At 36.7% G+C, this 22,243-nt stretch overlaps 1 protein-coding gene across 1 annotated transcript in view; it reads left to right on the top strand.

Annotated features, from left to right (window-relative positions):
• Positions 1–21,825, top strand: part of RAD54B (RAD54 homolog B (S. cerevisiae)) — a 58,540-nt gene extending 36,715 nt beyond the window's left edge. The window contains exons 3-14 of the mRNA XM_010006433.1: positions 113–313; positions 3,057–3,344; positions 5,746–5,908; positions 6,543–6,768; positions 11,384–11,591; positions 12,113–12,252; positions 12,709–12,999; positions 14,386–14,561; positions 16,987–17,248; positions 18,443–18,509; positions 18,767–18,967; positions 21,446–21,825. Of these exons, the coding sequence (XP_010004735.1) occupies positions 113–313; positions 3,057–3,344; positions 5,746–5,908; positions 6,543–6,768; positions 11,384–11,591; positions 12,113–12,252; positions 12,709–12,999; positions 14,386–14,561; positions 16,987–17,248; positions 18,443–18,509; positions 18,767–18,967; positions 21,446–21,663 (2,441 nt within the window). The 3' untranslated portion in view covers positions 21,664–21,825. The remainder of the gene's footprint in view (positions 1–112; positions 314–3,056; positions 3,345–5,745; positions 5,909–6,542; positions 6,769–11,383; positions 11,592–12,112; positions 12,253–12,708; positions 13,000–14,385; positions 14,562–16,986; positions 17,249–18,442; positions 18,510–18,766; positions 18,968–21,445) is intronic.
• The last annotated feature ends 418 nt before the right edge of the window (positions 21,826–22,243 follow it).

Raw genomic sequence — 22,243 nt, 5'->3', positions numbered from 1 at the left:
ATTTATACAAGATTAAATGCATAGATTGTCCTTGATTTGTTTGAAATGCAAATGACTGTATGCTTCATCAAGAGAACCTGAGATATTCTTTGTTATTTTATTTCCCTTTTAGATGCACTGCATTTGCCAGCATCAGGGACAGCAAAGGAGGAAGCAGCTCAGGAAGAACCTGACTGCTCTGTGAAATATTTCAGTGTCGTGTGGTGTAAGGCATCAAAGAAAAAGCACAAGAAGTGGGAAGGCGATGCTGTTCTTATTACAAAAGGAAAGTCAGTAATATTGAAAGATATGGAAGGCAAAGACATTGGAAGAGGTACTGTAGATTTACATACTTGTGTAAGTGAACAACTGGCTTAAAATTACTATGCTTTGAATAACACAGACCAGCTCTTTGGATAATTTAGAGTACTTCATGCCAGTGCTGACCACAGGATGAAAAAAGACTGGGTTTTGGTTGGGTTTTTTTAGAGGATGAGGGAGTAGACAGTAAGAAAGCTTTGTATTTCTTACATATAAGGCTGATGCATGGGGGGGGCTGAGGCAGGCTGAAAGATGTATTCACAGAATAGTGAATGCATTATAGTGAATATATATAGTGAATAATATATAGTAGTGAATAGTCCAAGAAAAGGATCTGAAAAGGAATGGCTGTACTAATTCAGCAGAAATGCCAAGTGAGGGATGAGTAATTTATTTTGGTTGCTCACATAATGCATTGGAGAAGATGTTAAAATTAGAGGAAAATATACAGGTAAGTTCCTTGTAGATTTTCCAGTCACTAGTATGGCAGGTGGGAATGTCAGAGGTTGGAGCTGAGCTTTTCAGCCAAACAGCTAAAAATACTATCTTTGTTGGAAAGACAAGCAAACAGCAACATTTTCCAGCCAAGCTGAAGTCAACTGTATAGCAATTTTTAGACTTGAAGTTTAAGCAGCAGCTGCTGCTGTAGGACACAGTTTGGGTTGATATTTGAGTTAAAAATAAGACTTGCAAACTATAGGCTGCAGTCAACTTGAAGAAATATTTTTTTTTACTGAAAGCAAAGAAAGAATTAACTTTGCTAACTGAGCCAAAGATACTTTGTAAGGGAGGAGGATTGGATAGTGTTGCAACAGAACAATTTGATCAATATTAGGGTTGAGATGGCTTCTTTACTCTTTTGTTACAGTCATGACATTGTGAGCCTTGTTAGGACTAGGCAATTTTAGTTTGCAAATCAGTTTGTGACTTAGAAATTAATTTGAATTTATTTATAGCAAAGCAATATATGTACAGACTTGCTTGTTTTTTGAAAAAGGCAGAGCGAAAGAGAGTAATGCCTGGAATGCATCAGCCACCACCCTGTTGTTCTTGTGGGTTTTTTTAAGTCTTGTCTTCTTGAATTAGCAGAAAATGTAATAGAAGAATGAACATTCTGATTTTCCCTGGTAAAAGTATTAATTCCTTAATAATGTATTACGAAGACTTTAGTAAGTGCTCTCTGGTAATTTGCTGTATGTTGCAGAATCAGTTATTATTTCTGACAGCAGCATAAACATTTGAGCTTTCTAGGGTTTTTTTTTGCCTTTCCTAAGTTCCCATCTACCCTTGAAGCTCATCCTGTCCCAGAATTGGACTTTTAAGACTGTAATCCAAAAGATCCTACACAGGGATACACCTGTATTCAGTATGCTCAGCTTGAAGCTACGTAGGGGCAGTAACAAAGAAGAGAAATGCAGAGCAAAGGAGAAGTCATAAATACCCTCTCCAGGCACGTCATTTAGGAAGCCACGTGCATTCTGTTGTTATCTGGCATTGTCAACTCTTTCCTGAAAGCCAGTGTTCTTCTTTCAGTAGGCAAAAAAGGATTACTTGTGGTTTTTGCATGTATTTAGAGGATAGGAGGAAAAATATCTTCCATTCCCTTTTGGTCAGACTATTTTTCAGCACTGGCTTAGACTGTGAATCACTTAAGTAAATTTATTCTCTTAAAGGAATTCAAATCCAGACCTTCACCTTCCAGCCCTTTAGGAAAGGGAGACCTGAGCATTGCAAACAGCTCCCAGTCTTTTTATGTACTGTTTGTTGGATAAAACCTTGGGGTTTTTGCCTCTTTCACAGATGAGTGCTTTAGCTGCTGGTCTATGCAGTCCTGCATTTTATTTTTTTGGCCCAACTAAGGATCCAAGCCTGTTTATTCAAAGTGGCACAAATTCAGCAATTTGGATAAAAAGTGTTTCTAATTCTGAGGTTGAGATGTGGCTTTGACCTCTCTGAGTTAAGAAATTAATCTGTGTATTTCTCCTGTTTCCTTTGTGAGACCTTCAATCACTAGAATGCTATTTAAAAGAAGGAACCACCACCATTCGTGCATCTTTATCTTATAAGAAAGTGGAAGCTACTACTGTATTTTGTAATGAGACTAATAGTGTGTTGTAGCTGATTTGAGAATGCCCACCTGATAGAGCCCCTGAAAATGGCATAGAAAAAATCATCAGCTCCCTGATAGGTTTCTTTTGAATGAGCAAATTATTGAGCTGATTGATAAATCCTGGCAAAAATCAGGCTTATATATTTCAGACCATATGGAGAAGTAAAGATTTCAGATGTGTATGAATCTTATAATTAATTTAAAAATAGAATATTCTGTCTAGATCCATGGAAAGAGGGGCTAATGTTGTTCATATTGGGGCATGAAAGGAAGGAAAAAGGACCTAGAATGGTCAGTAGTTCTGAGAAACTTTTAAGGAATACAGCAAGCTGCTGTATTTTTTGATATGGGGCTGATTTTTGTGAATTCCCTTAACTGGATATTTGACATTCAGTAGAATTGATCGTGAATGATGATGATGGAATATTTTTTTACATATTCTGGTGCCTAATTCTGATTATTAACACTGAAACGCCAAATGTCAATGTTAAGGAGGGAAAGACTGTATCATTTCATTTGTGTAACAAATCAAATGCTTAAAAATCAAATACCTGTTGACAGTTTTGGTTTTGCTTCCTGCAGATGAGTACTGATGTTAAGGAAGCAGCAATTTTGTCCTAAGTGCTACATTTTAATTTTCCTTTAGGTACTGGATATAAATCTAAAGAGCTAGACAGTCTTGATGAAGGCCAAACACTGATGGTTGGAGGAAAAGAAGTTGAAGTGATGGGTGTAATTTCTGCAGAAGACTTCAGCAGTGGCAGGTGTTTTCAGTGTGGAATAGGGACTCATGACACGGTCCCAGCTGCTTTATCTCAAACCAGTATGAAGCCATTCTCTACACAATTCAAAAGTGTCTGTCAATCCAGCACTAGAGAGTATATGCTCAAAGATTCTCAAAGCTACAAACCTCGCCACGATCCAAATGCTTTAAGTAAGATTCAGATTTTTAAGTTTCCTTAAGCATCTTCTGGCTCTGAAAAAAGTTGAATGTGCAACCAAAATTTTTGTCTTCTGCAATGTATTACTCAAGTATTTCTGACACTCAGTATTAGTGTTTGTATCAACACCATGCCAGGATTTTAACGTGTGTGTTTCTAATGTGTGAAGTGCTCTGCGCTGCATGAAGTTTCTCATAGTCATTACAGATGGCTGTGGAAACAAGTTAGAGTGGTTTCTGAGAATTTTGCCAAGGAAGATGAGTTTATTGATCAGAGAAACAGTCTGACACATGCTAGAAGTTCTAGATGAGTCCCAGCTTCCCACTGGGGTCATTGAAACACTGACATAATGTGGCAGCACAGTGATTACAGTGGGGTATCAGTAATAGAGAAGTCAAACCAGATTCAAAGAATTGCTTCTGACACTGCCTGATCCTTCACAGCCAGCCAGTGTACACTGCCCATACTCAACCAGGTATAATTTGGAATAAGTTTTGGTTTATAATGCTTGAAGTACCATGTGCTGAAGAGCTACAAGAGTTCGGAAATTGCATAGGAACAGGCTGGTTAAGCAGTTGTGTAAGAGGGATCCTGTAAAAACATTTAGTAGCTGCAGGAAGTGGCATTGCTTATCTAAATGTTGCCTGTCAATAACGAACCATTTAGGAGCTACATTCTGCTGATGGCTTTGTTTTTCAGATGGAAGATAAAAATGAGTTTAAAGAAAAGTTACTAAGCAGAGCAATGTGTATTAAAAAAATGCAAGTTTGTTCTATCTTCTTACTATAGTTATACCTCCATCCTACTTCTTAGTTTGTATCTTGATACTATGGAACTTTTCAAAGCTTCTCCCAGGCTGCTATATAAATAAGCAGTGAAATCTTAATCAAGTGGTAACTTGTGATATCACTGGCCCTTTTGTAGAGCAGCATTAACACCAGCTTCTTGTCTGAACTCAGCTTGGTTATGATTTATCTAAGATGTTCTTTCCTGTGGTTGCATTAGCTTTCTGACATAAAATCTGGCAAAAAGCTGATATAGTCAACACACAACTTCTTTGCTGTTTCTGCACTAGTGTGTCAAAAAGCTACATTTTACTATAGTTGTCTCCTGTGACTTGACTTCTGGTGAATTTGTTTACCTCCTATGAGATTTCCCTAGGCTATCTGATATGGAGAGCCCTCCACACATCAATAGATTGGACTCTCAGTAGTTAGAGTTGCTTAAGAGAATCACATAGTTTATTTTATGCCTTATTGCTTAACCTCTTTCAGAAGTAACAGAGATACTTTGCAAGACTAGGACCTTGGTATTGGAGCATTCAGAGGTTTTCATGTTGAGGTCTATGACTATAGTTAATTAAAATGCAGCTTCTTCAAAATGGACAACAGAGTATGGTGACAGAGCTGTAAAGCCATGTCTTCCACATATGAGTTCTAAGCTTTGAATCCATTGCTCACCCAAGCCTTGTTTCTTCTCCATCTCTGAGGCTGCAAAATTTTGTAAGAAAAGCTATCATTTTGTCACCACCGGCACTTATATATATATACACACACATGCAATTTGATGTAATCAGTCAGAACTCAGTCCTTTGTAAGCAGGAAACAAAATCTCCCTAAATGATACAAGCCTTCAACCAAACTATTTCCATAAATAAATTACCAATATAGATCTACTCTACTGAAAAATACCAGCAGCTATAAATTGCTTTCTCGTTCTCTCCTCTGACAACAAAACTTTCCAATGAAGGTGTGTAGCATCAATATAAGCAACCCAATATGGACATTGTCTAGCAAAATTATGGGGTTGGAGTTTGTAAACAAATTATGTCAAGCAAAACTGTTATTCAGATGTAGCTGAATACTTCATGCTCTTTTAGCCTCTGTGTGTCTCCAAACCTGTCAACTTCTTTTATTCATGCACTGTGGCAGTCTTTGTCAGCTCATTCTCAGTCCTTTCTTCTTTTTTTATTTTGACAAACCCTTGTCTTTTTATCTCTGTTTCTCAGGCAGAGAAGCCTTTCTGGGCAGTTACTAGAATATCCCCTTGAAATGTAGTGTCTAGACTTTATGTAGGTCATTGTTTATATTCTTTTTCTTAAACTTTCCTTTCAGAAGCCTTTTAGAACTTCCTATTTAACTCTGTGCATTCAAAGTCATCATGCAACATTTATTAGGTAGGCAGTTTTTCTTCATCATGCAAAAAAAATCCTTGGATTTCTCAGTTTGTCACCTTTACCTTTGAGAAAAGTGCAAACTGTTTGCGAAACCTCTGTAAAATGATTTTTTGTTTAAAAGGTTATCTAGATGCTTTGTTGGTAAATGCATTTTCTTTCTGACGATGCCTGATATATTAAACAGTATTTTTAGTAGTGCATATATTTTGAATTTCAAGATTCTCTAGTTATGCCAAGACCAAATGCAAGTCATCAGTGGACATTTAATAAAGCTGGTTTACCTGTGGTGGATGTAGTTGTGGATCCTTACATTGCAAATAATCTCCGACCACATCAGAAAGAAGGAATTATATTTCTATATGAATGTGTAATGGGAATGAGGTAAGATGATAATTATCCTTTTGGATTTCAATACCTGTAATATTTTCATGCCCATGTTTGAAATTAGGCAATTTGAATGGAAATATTTGAGCAAACATTCAATTAATTAATATTTGTAATTTTCCCCCAGTAAAGGTTGCACCAAAAGGCCTGTAAATTCTAATGCAAATACCAAGTCTTGTAAACATGGCTACAATCTAATCCATGCTAAAGAACACTGTTTTCTGGGAATTATAATTAATGTAATTCATCATTATTAATGTAATTCATAATTAAGGCAATTAGAATAAAGAAACTGTTATATCAACCTGAAAAAAAATAATTTAAATTGTTTTCCTGAGTCACAGATACCTTTAGGCATATACAAGTTTTAAAAAATATTAGATAATAATTTTAATGCTAAAAGTGGATTTAAAGTGTTTGGTTTTGGAGGACTAATGCATTCACCTAGAAAACAAGGAATTTCTTTTTAATGTCTTCTGGTAGAACTGAATGAAAACCTGCAGTAGAGCATAATAAATATAAATGGGTTCTTTATACTTCAGAAAACCAACACAAGATTCTGTAAACCAGTTGTAAGGAATTATAGACGAAGTCTTTTAAAATGCTACCACTGCCTAATTATATCTTGCAGGGTTAGCGGCAGATACGGAGCTATTCTTGCTGATGAAATGGGCTTAGGCAAAACCTTGCAGTGCATCGCGCTTGTCTGGACTCTTCTGCGTCAAGGGGCCTATGGATGCAAACCCGTGCTGAAGCGAGCACTAATTGTCACCCCTGGGAGTCTGGTAAAAAACTGGAAGAAAGAGTTTCAGAAATGGTTGGGGAGTGAAAGGATCAAAGTCTTTACAGTTGATCAGGTAAGATTTATTTCATATAGGGGATTAGGTCATATTTGGTTCAGAATATAGGACTTGTGATTTTTTTATTATTATTTTTTTTAATCCAGAGGCCAAAACGAGTAATTCTCTATTACTGTTGATTTGTAATACTTTTTTTCTCCTTCATTGAATTGTCCTTATGGACATTTAGCTGTTAGTAACCAGGTCATAACTCAAGCTCACCTGCCTCTGTAGCATCAGCCTGTCTCATCTTTCCTCAGGCTTCACCTTTGAAGATGTAAAAGGTGACATGCTCCTCTGTGTTACCTCTTCAGTTTAGGGAAGAGCTTTCTGTTGTCTATCAAAGTGCACAGAGCATTTGCCTTGACTGATTTGTAATCTGTTTCTGTGATATTTGCTTTTGTTCTCTACTAAAAACATTTCCCCCTTTGTTTTGGCTGTTTGTTTCAAGTTACTTCAGAAGTTTATTCCCCTTACTGTCAAGAATCAGGTTTCTGTAGGGATGATTTAAAGTCTCCTGAGTTAGTGAGCCTTAAGTGTCTGTGTTAGAGGATATGAATATCCCTTGTCTCTAGAAGAATGCAGACAGGTACAAATCTTAATAAAGAAATGGGATGATGCTGATCCCTGTCCCTTGTATAGTGGAGCTCTTCCCACTGGTAATGACACTCCTAAGTTTCAGTACTGCCTCCCATATGCTGATGTTGTAGTTAAGCTCAAGCTCTTTGTTATACCTTTAGGGTCTTGCCTTTATACTTGAAACACAAAACTATCTCCATCCTTAACTGCAAAGACTGAACGTTCTAGCATAGATTCCGTGCATCAGTGACTGATATTGACCACATCAGGCAGGAAAGCACCTGGCCAAGTAAGACGAGCGTTTGAGGAGTGAGGCTGTCACATCACTGGCTGAGGTCTTTCTCTGGAGGAGAGCCACATCTTGCTCTGATTGATTATCCAGCAAGGATTTCTTGCTATGCAAATTTGCCCATTAAGCATGGCTCAATATCTCAGTCAGAGGGTTGGGTCTACTCAGGACCAGCATTTGTGAAGCTGTGAACAAGAGACTTGCTTATGCCTTCATTAGCTTTCAGATTCAAGCTCTGTTTTTTATAATTTGTCATCCAGCATTTCTTTTCCTTAGACTTTTGCCCATATGGAGTGGGTATTTATAGCAGAAAGAGAAGTCGTTTAACAAACTGTGGCTTCTGTATGAACATTCAGCAATCTGCTGTACCCCTACTTTTTCCTTGTCCTCTATATTTGAATTGTGCCGGGGGAGGAAATGGAGAACTTACAGTAACTGTGTTCATGCTTGCAACAGAGATACATGTTTATTTTCCAAAGTGACTTTTTAATCTGATAATTCCACTGTGGTAGATTGAAGAAACAGTACTTCATTCTAAAGATGGTCTGATTCTTACATCAGGATTTACTTTTTTTTTTTTTTTGCATTATCTTTATAGCTGTATGGAAGTCTCAGTATTTCAGAGGAAATGAAGGTTTTCAACCTGTTTTTAAACTCTTTTGTACGGCATACAAATTTTTGCAACAATAGTTATTTCTTTGAATGCTACTCATTATTGTCAAACACTTGAAATTACTGTACCTACTCATCTTCCACTGAGGACAATTCACATGAAATAGGTGCTTTTCATTTGCTTTTCTTAGGAACATGTTTCAAGATGTGGAAAAGAAGCAAGCTGACTTGTCAGGAGCTGTAATGTAATATAGGTTAGGAAGAGATATATAGAAGTTTCTAAAAGAAGTGAATGCAAGGCAAAATATAATACAGCAACATTTTAACTTGAAAAGGTAGTTAGAAATAATTGAATATTTTCTTGCCTTTTTAAATTAATAATGTTAGGAGGAGAAAACCTGATTTTGCTGACAGTTGCTATGACCCAAAATGACAGTAGCTTTCATTTTCTTTTAATTTAAATAACTTTAATATTCTTACTCATCTCATGGAAACCATTTGGATTGAGGACACTCAGAAGCTTTTATGATTGTGTTCCCAAATAGCAAGGAATACATTGTCATGCAAAAAGAAGACACAATATGACTTGCCTGGTGTATAATGAGGTATTTAAAAATAATTTACTGTCTATCTTCTCCAGAAAAACAGCAATTACCATACTGTTATTTCTCCAGCATAACTTAAAAAGAAGAGCTTGTCTCAAAGTTTTTTTCTGTTCTTGCCTATAAGGAATATGTTCAAAGAAACAGCAGACTTATTAAAATGTGTTAGGCATGATTTCCTCATTTTCACACTGTAAGACTGTGAACTAATCCTAACCCTTCAGTAACAAACTCTTCAAAAAAAATAGGATGTTATCTGAGTTTAAAATATGCTTAAGGTTTACTTCTGTTAAAAGGGAAAGGTCATGTAGAAGATATTGCTTTTAAAATTAAGGCATCCCCACAAGTGTTGCATTTAGGTCTCATTAATCCATGTTATTGGCATATGAGACGTGTTTGAGAGAATAACTACTTTATCTGTTTGCAGACTATCACTTCTACTGGGTTTGGTTTAGTTTGGTTTTTTAGTCAGAATATCTGGAGAATTAATTAATTCAAGGTTTACACTGCTTCATGATTCAGCATTTTTTAATTTTCCACTTCATCGGCTATGCTGGATTTGGACCAGTGCAAAGAAAGGTCTGTTCAATGATTAAGTCTGGGACATTATGGTGTTCTAATAGTAATTGAAAATTGCTCCATATGTGGCTCCAGGCAACTTGCTTAAACCTGTCAAGTCACTTTGGGTAACTGAAAATGGAGGATATAATATATATGTACCTTGCAGCCAGTTGAGAGGATAAATTCATTACTTGAAAGTAGTTTGTGAATATATTTTAATTTTTAGTCCATCCTTCACTGCTGTTATATACAGCAGGAAATACATATTTTGCTTCAAGGGACTTATAATACACCAAGACTCTCCTGCTTTTTTTTTTTTTTTTAAGGGGTTCAAACAGTCCAGAAGACTTTACCAGGGGATGGACACTGGAGGCAATTCCCCAGTGTCCCCACCACTTTCCCTGTAGTTTCAGCTCACACCCAGAAAGCGTAGGAAAACAAAAATATTTGTTAATATATATAATATGCTTGGCCATTCCTTACTTCTGTCTTCAGGACTGCAGTGTAGAGCCTGAATACTGGGGCAACATTGGTTGTTGCCTACAGGGCCCCTCTGTGTCTCTCTTCCTGCTTTGGGAATTCTGTGTTCTTATTTTGAATCTGGCACTAAAAATAATGGCCAGAAAACTGGCAGGAAACTACAGTCCTGGAATCAACAGGACTGCTCAGTTCCTGTCCAAACACCTGGGGAAATGGGTGTGTGCCCTTGCTACCGGTTCCTCACTACTCCTTGCTTTCTCTGACATGTGCTGCGCCTTTTCGTGAGCAGCATGTGGGGACTGATCTACCACAAGGTACTTTGTGAGATTAATGTGCCAGGTTTGGCCCATACATTTATCTGAATCACCTGCTGGGAGGCTCTGAAGGTTGTGATAATTAAGTGGTGCTGCTTTTACAATGCAATTACACCATCTGGCTCCAGATTTAGTTGTCTGTGTTTGGTAACTGATCTTGTTTGGTGAAGAAGAATACCTTCTGAGCTTGATTTGTGTTCACAGTTAGAGAGGTCCTCAAATTGTCAGCTGGGCCCATAGTCTGCTTAGTTAGTGAACATCCTCAGGAAACAGGAAGGAACATGCAGGGAATTAGCCTCTGGAGCTAAGTGGGAAGGTGAGGGATGTGCCCACAGTAAATTTTTCCGTTTTTATGCAGCGTTGCAAGACAGGTAAGCAATCCTAGTATATTCACAAGTCTGCACAGAAATGTAACTATTTCTAGGATGTGTTTTTAGAAGATCCCTGCCACATTACAGTGACTGCTTATTTAGTGTGTCTGTTTCCTTCAATAGACACGATGACTTTTGAAAAGAAAAGGATTTGAAGTATATGTAAGGGTGGAGGGGCTCATCATGTTCATTGGCCATTTTTTGACCATTAATACAGGGTTTAGAAATCAGTTGCATTTATTTACCAATAGACAGGCATATTTTCAGGGGCTAATTTTGGACCCTTACTTTCTTGCATCTGTTGGCCAACCCATCAATGTTAAGGGCTTGTAGCAAAGTTAATACTATATTCAATTCAAAACTACAGGAATAATTTCAGGTTGGTAGAACGTGGTAACTTCCTACTGGACCGCATTACTGTACCCTGCAGCTTGAGGTCCCAAAGTGAATGTACAGGCAGCTCGTTAGGCCTCTTGGTTGTCTTGCCTTTAATTATTCTTTTGAAGCTTACATAAATGACAAGACTGGGAAGCTGTTACAGGGAGCCTGTTCTTTTCACCTTCATGGTAATGTGTCTCAGAGGATTTGAAGGCCTAAACGAATAATAAATTTTCTTTTAATGAGGTGGTAAACTCTAAATTGCTGTATCAGATCCCATATTTCCTTTGCAAATGAGGAAAGAATCAATAAACCAAACTCATGGAGGAGACAGCAAATATCTGGTGTCATGAGAGAAAAATTTCTATAGACACTGGATGTTTAAGGAGTATGATGAGTGGCTTAAAAATAAGTAGTTGTATAATATATTTTCCTTTGTACCTGCAGGACCATAAAGTGGAAGAATTCATTTCTTCTCCACTTTATTCAGTTTTGATAATCAGTTATGAGATGCTGCTGCGATCTTTGGATCAAATTGAAGCTATAGAATTTAACCTCCTAATCTGTGATGAAGGACATCGTCTGAAAAATAGCTCTATTAAGACAACTACAGTTCTCAGTAGTCTGTCTTGTGAGAGGAGAATTATCCTTACTGGTTAGTATCTATAGCTGCTTTTAATATTTAACTCTGCTAATAGTACTAGATTGGGGTAGAGGAAAGAGCTATTTTAAGTATGGTGAGAGTACAGTATAGATTTTGGCAGTGGGTATAAAAGACACAAAACTAAGGTCTTTTAAAACAGATTATTTCCAATTCTTTAAAAAATAAATGCACGATTTGTCTGACTTCAGGGACAGGCGAGGAGCCTGGGAACTTCTGTCAGGGAATCAGGACTCTGTTTACATACACTCATGGTTTTTCCTTGTTGTTATTTAATAAAATTGATTTAGAATTTCACTTTCTAAAATTACTTTCTCAAAAATACTAGATGATACTACCCTGTTTAATTAGGGGGACAGTAGGGGTTTTTTTGTGATAAATTTCTAGTTTAATTCAGTACTCTATATGATTTACGTTGAAACAAAACATCTGTTTTTAGGATGCATTCAACAATTGTACTTCTATCATTTTGAAGAAAAAGTTACCAAATACAGAATTCTTTTTTCTCTTTCCAGGTACTCCAATCCAAAATGATTTGCAAGAATTTTATTCATTAATAGAGTTTGTGAATCCAGGAATACTTGGTTCTTTATCTACATATAGAAAGATTTATGAGGAACCAATTGTCAAGTCCAGGGAACCTTCAGCAACAAAGGTAGATTACTAAAAAGAATTGCAGTTATAGATGAAAATTCATAGACAGCACTGTGAATTTGCTATCTGTGGAATAAAATGAAGGTCAGAACTAATAGTAGTAAAAACTTTTTCACCTTCCTGTTTGAAATGGCATCAGTCCTTAATTCTTAGTTTCTCCACAGTACTGCAAATTCTACATGATTTTTTTTCATCAGTCAAGAAATTCTGTAATACAGTTTGAGCCTTGAGTATCTTCTGGGACAGAATCTTCCTTTGTTTAAGACTTTAGAAACCAGACCTATAATTAAGCTAATGTAGTGGTAATAAATGGGGAAGAATTGATCATTAGAGCCCCATGTCAGAAAGTGGTAAATTAAAATTTAAATTTTCTTAATTGATTAATTAATGTTCTTAACTAATTAAAATAATATGGAAAATTATTGATTATAATTAATTTTGTACTTTGTTCTTTTAGGAGGAAAAGGAATTAGGAGAAAAAAGAGCAGCAGAACTGACACGCCTCACTGGACTCTTTATTCTTAGGAGAACACAGGAGGTTATAAACCAGTTCCTGCCCCCCAAAAAGGAGAATATAATCTTCTGCCGACCAACAGCACTGCAGCTGGAGTTGTATCGAAAATTGCTTAGTTCTCGAGCTATCAGGTCCTGCCTACAAGGCAGGCTAGAAAACAGTCCTCACCTCATTTGTATAGGGGCTTTGAAAAAACTTTGCAATCATCCACGTCTTCTGTTTAAAGCTATAAAGGTATCTATCTGCATGGGTGGGGAGGTGTCTGCACTTACTCATTTCAGCAGGGAAAGGTCACTAAAACTACAGTATGTTCAATATGCATGTTGCTTGAGGTTATTTCCTTACTCTCTTCTCACATACAACTGGCTTTAGGAGGTCTGGTTTCAAAAACATAAATGTTAGGAAATATGAATGTATTCAGGGAAGGTGTCTCACCAGTTTCTAATTGGTCATATTTTCTTGTTCTTCATTTATTTTCCTTCTTAATCTTGTCTCTGGATATCTGTAAAAAGACATATAAATGTGACTTGTACAAAGAACACTGTTAGCTAGAGATTATTCTGTGTACTCTGTTAGCTAGTTCCTCTGAAGCCTCCCTGTCCACATAATTTCTCTTTCAATCTCAGTGACCCTGGGAACTGCAGGCTCAAGACATCAGTGGTACTAGATGTCTCCACTTCCACTTCTTCTGGGATCCTATCATGCATCCTATCACCTTGTTATTTCTATAGAAATGTTCTCTTTTCTGTAGGTAAATAATGTGATAGTTAGATCTTGGCAATACTAACCTCTTTGGCCACAGTCAAAATCCAGGAAAAGTGGATGGAAATGTAAATCTTTCTTAAAAGATGTGCTTCATGACTTGTGGGAATGTCCACAGCACAGACTTCCCTGTAACTCGCAACAACGCCAAGTAAATGTCATTGCTTTTACGTCATAATAGAAGCATTAGATATTTTCCTTGTGTGAAAATGTAACCCTTCAGAAACTATAGGGACAGAAAGGACTGTATGTGCCAGTAATTTATTACTGTTATCGTTTGGGGTTTTGATTAATTTGGCTTTTTTCTCCTTGTGAAACATTGATTTTCAAATTACAGCAAAATATTGCCTGTATTTTTCTGGTATTTGTTTTACTTGTTAGCTTTTAATAATTTCCAGTTACATAACTGAACCTTAATGACAGCATCTTCCTAAAAGAAGTCAATGATTGAGGAGTTTGACAATAAGGTGTCATGTCCTTTAGAAAGAATAAGCACAGTATTATTTTTTCCTCCAACTTTAAGATATGTTTTCCTGTGGGTGTCCATCTGTGTGGTTGTTTAAGTAGAGAAGTAGAAGTAAAACATTTTTCAGTTTTGAGTATTTCAACTTTCTGCTTAGCTGCAAACAACATCTTACATTGGAGAGTGTAAACCAACATAAATGCCATCAGTATTGTAAACTGTGCTTTCAATCTAATACTGGGAGGTTGTGTTCACATGATACAGTATTTTGTGGCAGCCTTTGATATTTCCTTTTTTATTCATAATAAAAATATAGCAAAATTAAAAAAAAACAAACCAGCAACCCCAAACATTTTAGATGGGATATGGGACTTTAATGCTTTTGTTTTCAATAGGAAAAAAGCTGTGATCCTATGTCTGATGAACATGATGAGTCCAGTCTCTATGAAGGTCTAATAGATGTCTTTCCACAAGATTATACACCAGACACTTTCTCTGAAACTGATTCAGGAAAATTGCAGGTGCTGGTGAAGTTATTAGCAGCAATCCATGAGCTCAGCTCTTCTGAAAGGCAAGTGCGAAAGAAAGGTAAAAGAGAGGTAATAGAAGCAACCCACTGGATATTTTGCTTTTCAAATGCATGAAGATGTAGTTTGGTATTTTTGTTATTGTTAGTTTTTTGTTGTTTGTTTGTTTCAGTGTGGGTTTTTTGTCTTTGTGGGGTTTCTTTGTGTGTGCGTTTGGGTTTTTTTGTTTGCTTTTTTGGGCTTTTTAATGTGTGTTTTTTGGTGGAGTGTGTGTTTGTGTGGTCTTATTTGGTTGGGGTTTTTTTGTTGTTCATTTTTTTGTGTTGATGGTTGGATTCAAAGGTCCTTTCCAACCATAATGATTCTGTGATTTTGTGATTCTGTGAGATGTAATATATTCAAAATAAAGGTATTGCGACTGTTTGCAGAGGTGTTGAGCATATTTATGCATTGTACTCTGGGCTCTTCTTTGTTAAATTACTACACTGTCCTAGGTGACATTTTCAAAGTTGCTCTTCTTTTTTGAGATAAAGTTAGTTGTATTTTTCATTCTGAATTCCAGCAAGTAAAATAGAGTTTGCTACAGCCCCTGTACTATGACATATTCCAAAGACTTTCCAGTGCTTTGTATCTCCTTGTACTCATATATTAAATGCTTTAAATTGCACTAAAATATTTTTAATTACTAGATTTTAAGTTCTTTCCTCTTTTAATCACTGCTCAGTCTTTGCTGCCTTTTCTGTTCAGAGGAAGCAGTCTCAGCAGATGAACAGCAACAGCACAGCAACTGCTTGTTTCCCCTGTGCTAAAAGCACTGACATGTAGAAAAACCTCTGTTTGTCTTGAGGTAGTAGGATGCACATGGTTAGTTTCTGTGTAATTGCTGATTCATAGAAATCTCACATGCCCTTGTGTCCCATTATAACTTTTTTATGTACTCAGGCCTTAAAGCTCAACTGTTCCAAAAGTATTTAGCTTTTAACTTTTACTCAAATTGGTGCTTAAATAGGACATGCTGTAATTCAGTAGCTGGAAGAAACAGCAGGTCTCTTGGCACTGATGTAATAGAATTTGTTTCTCCCTGATGCTCTCTTTTTACAAATCAGAAAGCTGAGCCTAGTGTTGGGAGTTTATATGCCTAACATCCACTGAAACCAGTGACAGATAAATGTCTAAATGTACTGGGTTTGTTTCTTGTCATTGAAAAGAAACGGGGGGGATCAGGAAAAAGCACATTTGCCTGTCTCAGTGCTGTAGGAGCTGCTGAGTTACAGCTGATGTTGCTTTCAGTGCTGATAACTTCTTTTTCTTTTTTTTTCTCTGCTCTTATGAGTCCTAAATAGTTTTCACTATATACAGACACTATTCCAGTCCTCTTAGAAAGCTTGTATTCTATTTTTGAGTAGAAGCAAAGGTGCAAATTTGGGGTTGATTGACCAAAAAAATCAAACCTGCAAAGTCTTTACCAATGAGTCTTGGATATAGTTCTATTGTAGAGTCATCTGTAATAAGAAAAATACTTTAAAACAATTTCAAAATATTAATTTTCCAGATTTTCCATGAAATTATTTGTCTAGCTCTTCAGTGCTTTTTTTAATACACATTTTTTTTACAAAATTGACCCCCTCTGATGGCATTTTGTACACTTAGTTTAGATTGTAGCAGATCTCCAATGCCCTAAGTGCGCTTATTATTTTCTGTGCTTACAATAAATTCAGAGGAACTTTCTTTGTCCTCTCAGTAGAATCATCCTCAATATCTGGCAGGACAGAAATCTGAGATTTGCAGAACTCCGAAACTTAGTCAAAATTTCTGAGAAAAAACACAGACATATGGGTCATTAGTGTAAGAGATCAGGAGGCTGATTTTGCTTAATTTTTTTTTTTTTAATCCAGATTATGTTGTTTGTGATATTTTTCACCATTCTTCATCCCAGTTCTTTTCAATCATAAAGTGTAGGAAAGAGTTACTGCTTTCAAATTCTACTTTCAGGATTTTGTTTAGTAGAAATTTCAGAGCTTGTCTATAGAAGTTCATAGTGGCTTTTTCAGTAAGTAGAGCCATATGTATTATTTATTAGCTGCTACAACACTTTCTGCAAATGCTGCCTTAACAACAGCTATTTTGTATAAATAGAGATTTATTTTAAAAAAAATCTATCTGTGTGGTTAGTTCTGGATGCCTGCAATCTGTGCATTAAGCCAAATTCCGTTGTGAAAAAAAACCCCAACATTCATTATTTAATGTTTTAATGCTTGACAGTAGGTATAATGCATCCAGATCTAGTATGTGCTTCAAATTAATAAGACATATTTTATTCCTTAGGAAACATGAGTAACCTCAGGTTGATGTGTATTTTTTGCTTGTCCTGTGTTTTTATTTTTAAAAAGTTCTTCGGTAATTTGTTATTGGGCTTTAACTTTACCAAGGTCTAAGATTATGAGATAACTTTGCTTTGCTGTTTGACAGGGTCGTACTGGTATCCAATTACACTCAAACATTAAACATACTGCAAGAGACATGCAAACATTATGGATACTCTTATACTAGACTTGATGGAAATACTCCTGTCTCCCAGAGGCAACAGATTGTTGATACTTTCAACAGTAAATTCAGTCCAGCTTTTATCTTTTTGCTGAGTTCAAAGGCTGGTGGAGTAGGACTGAATCTGGTCGGCGCATCCCATTTGATCCTGTATGATATCGACTGGAATCCAGCTACGGATATTCAGGTCTGGTACAGCAGTGTACATGGGGCTTGGGATGGGCATCAAATGCCTGGCTTTACATGACTTACTGCTACCCAACTATCACATTGCATCTGGACAAGTATATTACAAGCCACCTTGCAGTAAAAAATTCTGGTTTCCTTGGAGGAGTGAGTCCTGTATCCCCTTTATCTCCTGCCCTCTACTTTAACTGGAAAGTGCCTGAGATTCTGAAAAGAAAGTTATTATTAGATTGCATAACAAGTGTTGCTGTTGCTTTGCAATACCTGGGAAAAAGGGAGAGGTTCTGATCAGAATTAAGAGAATAAGAAAATCATGTGGCAATTATGCTAAAAGAAAGAAAACAAAGACAGTGCTGTGCTATTTTTGGAATGGCACTGTTGGCCTGAAGGGATTAGTTGGTTTAAGAGTGTTCAGTTAAAATAGTCCTTAGTAAAAAATAATTGTAAAAAAAAATCTTTTTATGAACGCAGTAAGAAACTTAATTATAGAGCAATGCTGTGTGTTTAATACCTGAAATATGCTCTGATTCTTGGCCCTGCCCCTGTTCCACGTGTGAATTAGTACCCTCATGTGGTCACTTGTCTTGTTGCTTGAAACACAGTGTGCTCAATCAGTCAAAATTGCCACAGGTTGCCAAAGACTGCAAGCCATGCTGTGGGTGCTTCTGCCCTCTGTGTAGGTGGAATCTGAACATTTTTGACAAAAAACATGTAACAGGACTCAGTTACATCTTATTTAAGAATTAAAAGATTGCATGAAACACTAGTTCTACAATTTTAAAAGAAATTTAAATGTCATATTTAAAGCTGTATTGTGGCAAAAAACACCCACTTTTGGAAATGGTGGCAAATTATGAGTATTCCTGAAATATTAAACAGCTGGTAGTGCTTGGAAAACAAAAATTAAAAGAGGATTTCTGGCAGGAAAGAGGTGAAACCCAACCTTCCTACTGTACTACACAGAAAGGAAGGGGAGCATAAATGGCAGAAAGTCAATTATGTTTTCAAAATTATTTACAGTTAATACCAGAAGACTTATAAAAACAGTCAATTATTGAGGAATGCTTTCTTTGGACACCATCTTTTTGAATGAGCTAGCAGAACTGTTAATTTGATCAGAGGAGGGTGCAAATTTCAGTTGAAATACTGTTGTATAGTAGGCTGCTAATGCTCTTCATCTTTTTGCTTTCTTCAGGCAATGGCCAGAGTGTGGAGAGATGGTCAGAAACACACTGTGTATATCTACAGACTGCTAACCACAGGTCAGAGATGGTGCTCAAACATACCCTACAGTGAGAAAGCTATTGAAATTTAGTCCATTAAAAAAGGGAGGGGATATTAAAATAGAGACATCCTATTGATTTGCCTTATCTTTGCCTTAGTTTTGCTTGAGTAGCTGAAAAAACTGGTTTAGCATTTCCTATGAATATTTTTATTAAGAAATGGATTTTACTTTTCTTCTTCAAGTAGTCGTCAAAAATTATCAGTATATCTATTTTATTATTTTTTTCTAATACAGGCTCAATAGAAGAAAAGATTTATCAAAGACAGATCAGCAAACAAGACCTTTCTGGGGCAGTTGTAGACCTTTCCAAGACATCTGAACACATCCACTTCTCCATTGAGGAGCTTAGAAATCTCTTTACACTTCATGAAGACTCCAGCTGTGTTACCCATGACTTGCTTGATTGTGACTGTATGGGAAAGAAGGACCATCAAAGTGAGTTTCTTTTTCATTATCTCTGCCCATGGCTGAGGAAGTACATCCATTCTGAATGCATGGTCTGAAATATGGAGAAAACTTGGATGATCACTAAAATGGGATTGAAGTGATGAGGTTAATTAAGGGATCTTCCAGATATTGGCTGATTTTTCTTATCCACTGGAGCACTCCACAAGATGAAGAGGAGGAAAGACTCCTTGCAGTAACAACCAGTTTGTGTATCATGCCTCTTAATTCCTTGAATTAGCTATGGCCAGCTCTGCTAGTGATTCTTTACATCCCAATGACACTATATGATGTTTTCTTTCTAAATATTCAAGGACAGTAATGAGGAGCTGGTAAGGGTTTTTTCAAAAGCTGTTTGTCTGAGGACAGGTATGCCAGCCAGTACCAGATGAAGATCTCTGAATATAATCCTGTATTTCACAGTTATTAGCTATAGCTGATGCAGGATGATGAAAAAAGGTTTTTGAGAAATGCTGGAGGATCCCCTGGCAGTTGTAAATCCAAGTTGCGTATATTCTCATCTACCCTTTCTGCAGGAAGCTTTGTTCTTTTGGTGTATCAAAGTTGTTTTAATACCTTGCTGTATACAGGTATATAGGCTTAAATTGGGAGCAGGATTAAAAAAATAATAATAAAAACTTACCATAAGTTAAGTTTACACCCCATCTGTTTTAATTTTCATAGCTCATCTGGTTTCTGTTGTCCCAGTCTGTTTCTTTCCTTTGAACATGAAGTACCTGTATGCAGCAATGAGTTACCAATGCTGGTATCTTCTAAATAAAGGTACGACAATAAAAAGAGCCAAAGAAATAGCTACAGGAGGGTGTGTTTTCAACAGACATGAGCAAGAAATTATGTAATACAGACCCAGTGAGACTATTTTGCATGATATGTCCCCAGCTAGTAGCTCAAGTTATGTTTCTTCCTGATCTTATTCTACCCAAATGGAGAGGACTTGGTTAGTGAAAGTGCAGTGCTTCTGGAGCCATAAAGGTTTGACTTTCTTCTATATTTTTGCTCCACATATTGATTGCATTGTCTTTGGATCTTTCTTTAATGATTGAAAAATTAGACCTTCTGTTTTTGCACGAGTAAGTGATGTTCTAATATATACCAGCCTCCACTTAGGTACTATTACAGGATCGGTGTGGGAAAGGCACCAATAGTGTTAAATGTAAGCCAGATTTTCTCACTGGTGTGCAATGAGACAGACAGAGCTCCTGGACTGCAGAAATCCAGAGAAATTTTTTTAAATTACTGCGAAGAATGCTCGTGGATATAATTTTATTTAGCATTTTGCAGTTGTCTTAACATTCTTGACTGCTTGTCATACACTTTGAACACATTTTGATTCCACCGATACAGCCACAGCACTGCTCTTAGCAGTGAATGTAACCAGGATTTCTTCAAGGCTAATGGTTTCTTGATCCCAGTGAACACAACCTTTTTGGCAGTAAATCAAGGAAGAACCTGGAGGTAATTCTTAACCTTAAGTGGTAGGAATGATGGAGTGAGGGGAAGGTTTCATTTCCTAAAGAGCAGAGGACAAACTGGCTCATCAGTTCCCTAAGTCAAATTGTTGTCAGTCATGGTCTTCAGCAAGGAAAACCTTACATGTATGAGTCTTTATGCTCTCTCCAAAGGTTAAAAAACTCAGAAATACTCTGACTCATCCTGCTGCTCATGTCACTGTTGTTTCCTAAGAAGCATGGAACACTGCTATGAAAATATTTTTGACAACAGGTTTTAAACCAGTAACAGCAGTGATGCATTTTTATTTTCCATCCAAATTGATTTCTTCATTTATCACATGCATCAGATGAATCACGAAGCCAGCAATGTGTGACATAACCTGCAGTGACCTAGTCCTGTTTGAGGTTTTAGAATCATTTGTCCAAAGTGAATTCCTCTCTTTATGCTTCACAGGGAATGGTCTTTCCTTTACTGTGATATACAGTGTACAGTACTGTGTACATTGGCCATCTTGCCAGAATCTGGATGTACAGAGTTCACTGGCTCTAGTCTGCTGAGTCAATGCAGTAGCTCTTCAAACTATTCTCAGCTGGTTGCAGTGACTGCTCTGGGAGGAAACAGAAGCTAGCATGAATTTTGCTGCCACATACTTCTAGATTCAGATTTACTTATAGAATGGGAGCAGCCCGAATATCACAGAAGTAGGAAGACAGGAAAAGGGAAATTGTCAGAAGAAATATTTCCTTTCCCATCCATTAGTGAAAGGATTTGTCTTTATGCTAGCATATGGGGATTTTGATAAACTCAATCAATGAGCAGGAAGCAGCCTTTCCCCTCTTACTGTGAATACGTTTGGCTTTCATTGACACAGAAGGATATTTATGATGTTCTATTTTTTTTTCCCTCTCATTTGTTAGCACCAACTGGCTTACTGATTCAGAGTGAAATTTTCTGTTTTATTTTTCTCTGATTTGTCTACTGCATCATTTTTTTCAGATTCTTCCTCAGAAAAGCCTTCTGTGTCTAGAAGTTGCCAGCTTGGACAAAACCCCGGGAAACCTGACTCAAAGAAACCACTCTCCATGTCACAGCTGATGCAATGGAAACATTTCTCTGGGCAACATCAGACTCTAGCTGATCCTTTCCTTGAAAGGATAAAAGAGAACGTTTCTTTCATTTTCCAGAATGTAACCAACCCAGCTTCCCCCACCTAATAAAACTAAAGTGTTTTTCCCTACCACTTGCATCCTCCTCTTCATAGGTAAACAGTTAACTTTTGTTCTTTTTGCCAAGTTCTGTTTTGTGTATTTCTGACAAGGTTTCTGGGTAAATGTTATTCCTGCTGCTTATACAAAGTTACAGCTATTACTAAGTTAATTATACTTACTATAATTATAATACAGACCTTTAAAACTAGCTTTGCTTTCCAGTCTTCTGTTCCTTTGTTATCATAATTAATAAGCTTTTTTAATGCACATTCCTATGTATGTCTACTTTGGTTTATATTTTTCATTTGATCATAATAATGTATTCCTTGTAAAGCTGGCAACTCTTCAGCCAAATTTTATGATTAGGCAATGCTATATAAATGTATATGCTACTAACAAAACACTGGGTGGATTTTTATCTTGACAATGAAAAGTTATGTATCTGTAAAACTGTGGCTTCATAACAAGGTCAGTGTTAGTTCCCTTGAAGTTACAAGTAATTGAACATCAGAGCAGTAGCCACTGAGGTCTAAAATTGAGACCACAGCTTGATACTATGTCAAAATAATCTGAAATTCACCTATTG

The sequence above is a fragment of the Chaetura pelagica genome, unplaced genomic scaffold (assembly GCF_000747805.2).
Source record: "Chaetura pelagica isolate M959 unplaced genomic scaffold, ChaPel_1.0 scaffold76, whole genome shotgun sequence".
In the NCBI taxonomy this organism is placed as follows: domain Eukaryota; kingdom Metazoa; phylum Chordata; class Aves; order Apodiformes; family Apodidae; genus Chaetura; species Chaetura pelagica.
Note: the sequence above shows the minus strand (reverse complement) of the source record. Positions and strands in the feature narration are given on the sequence as shown.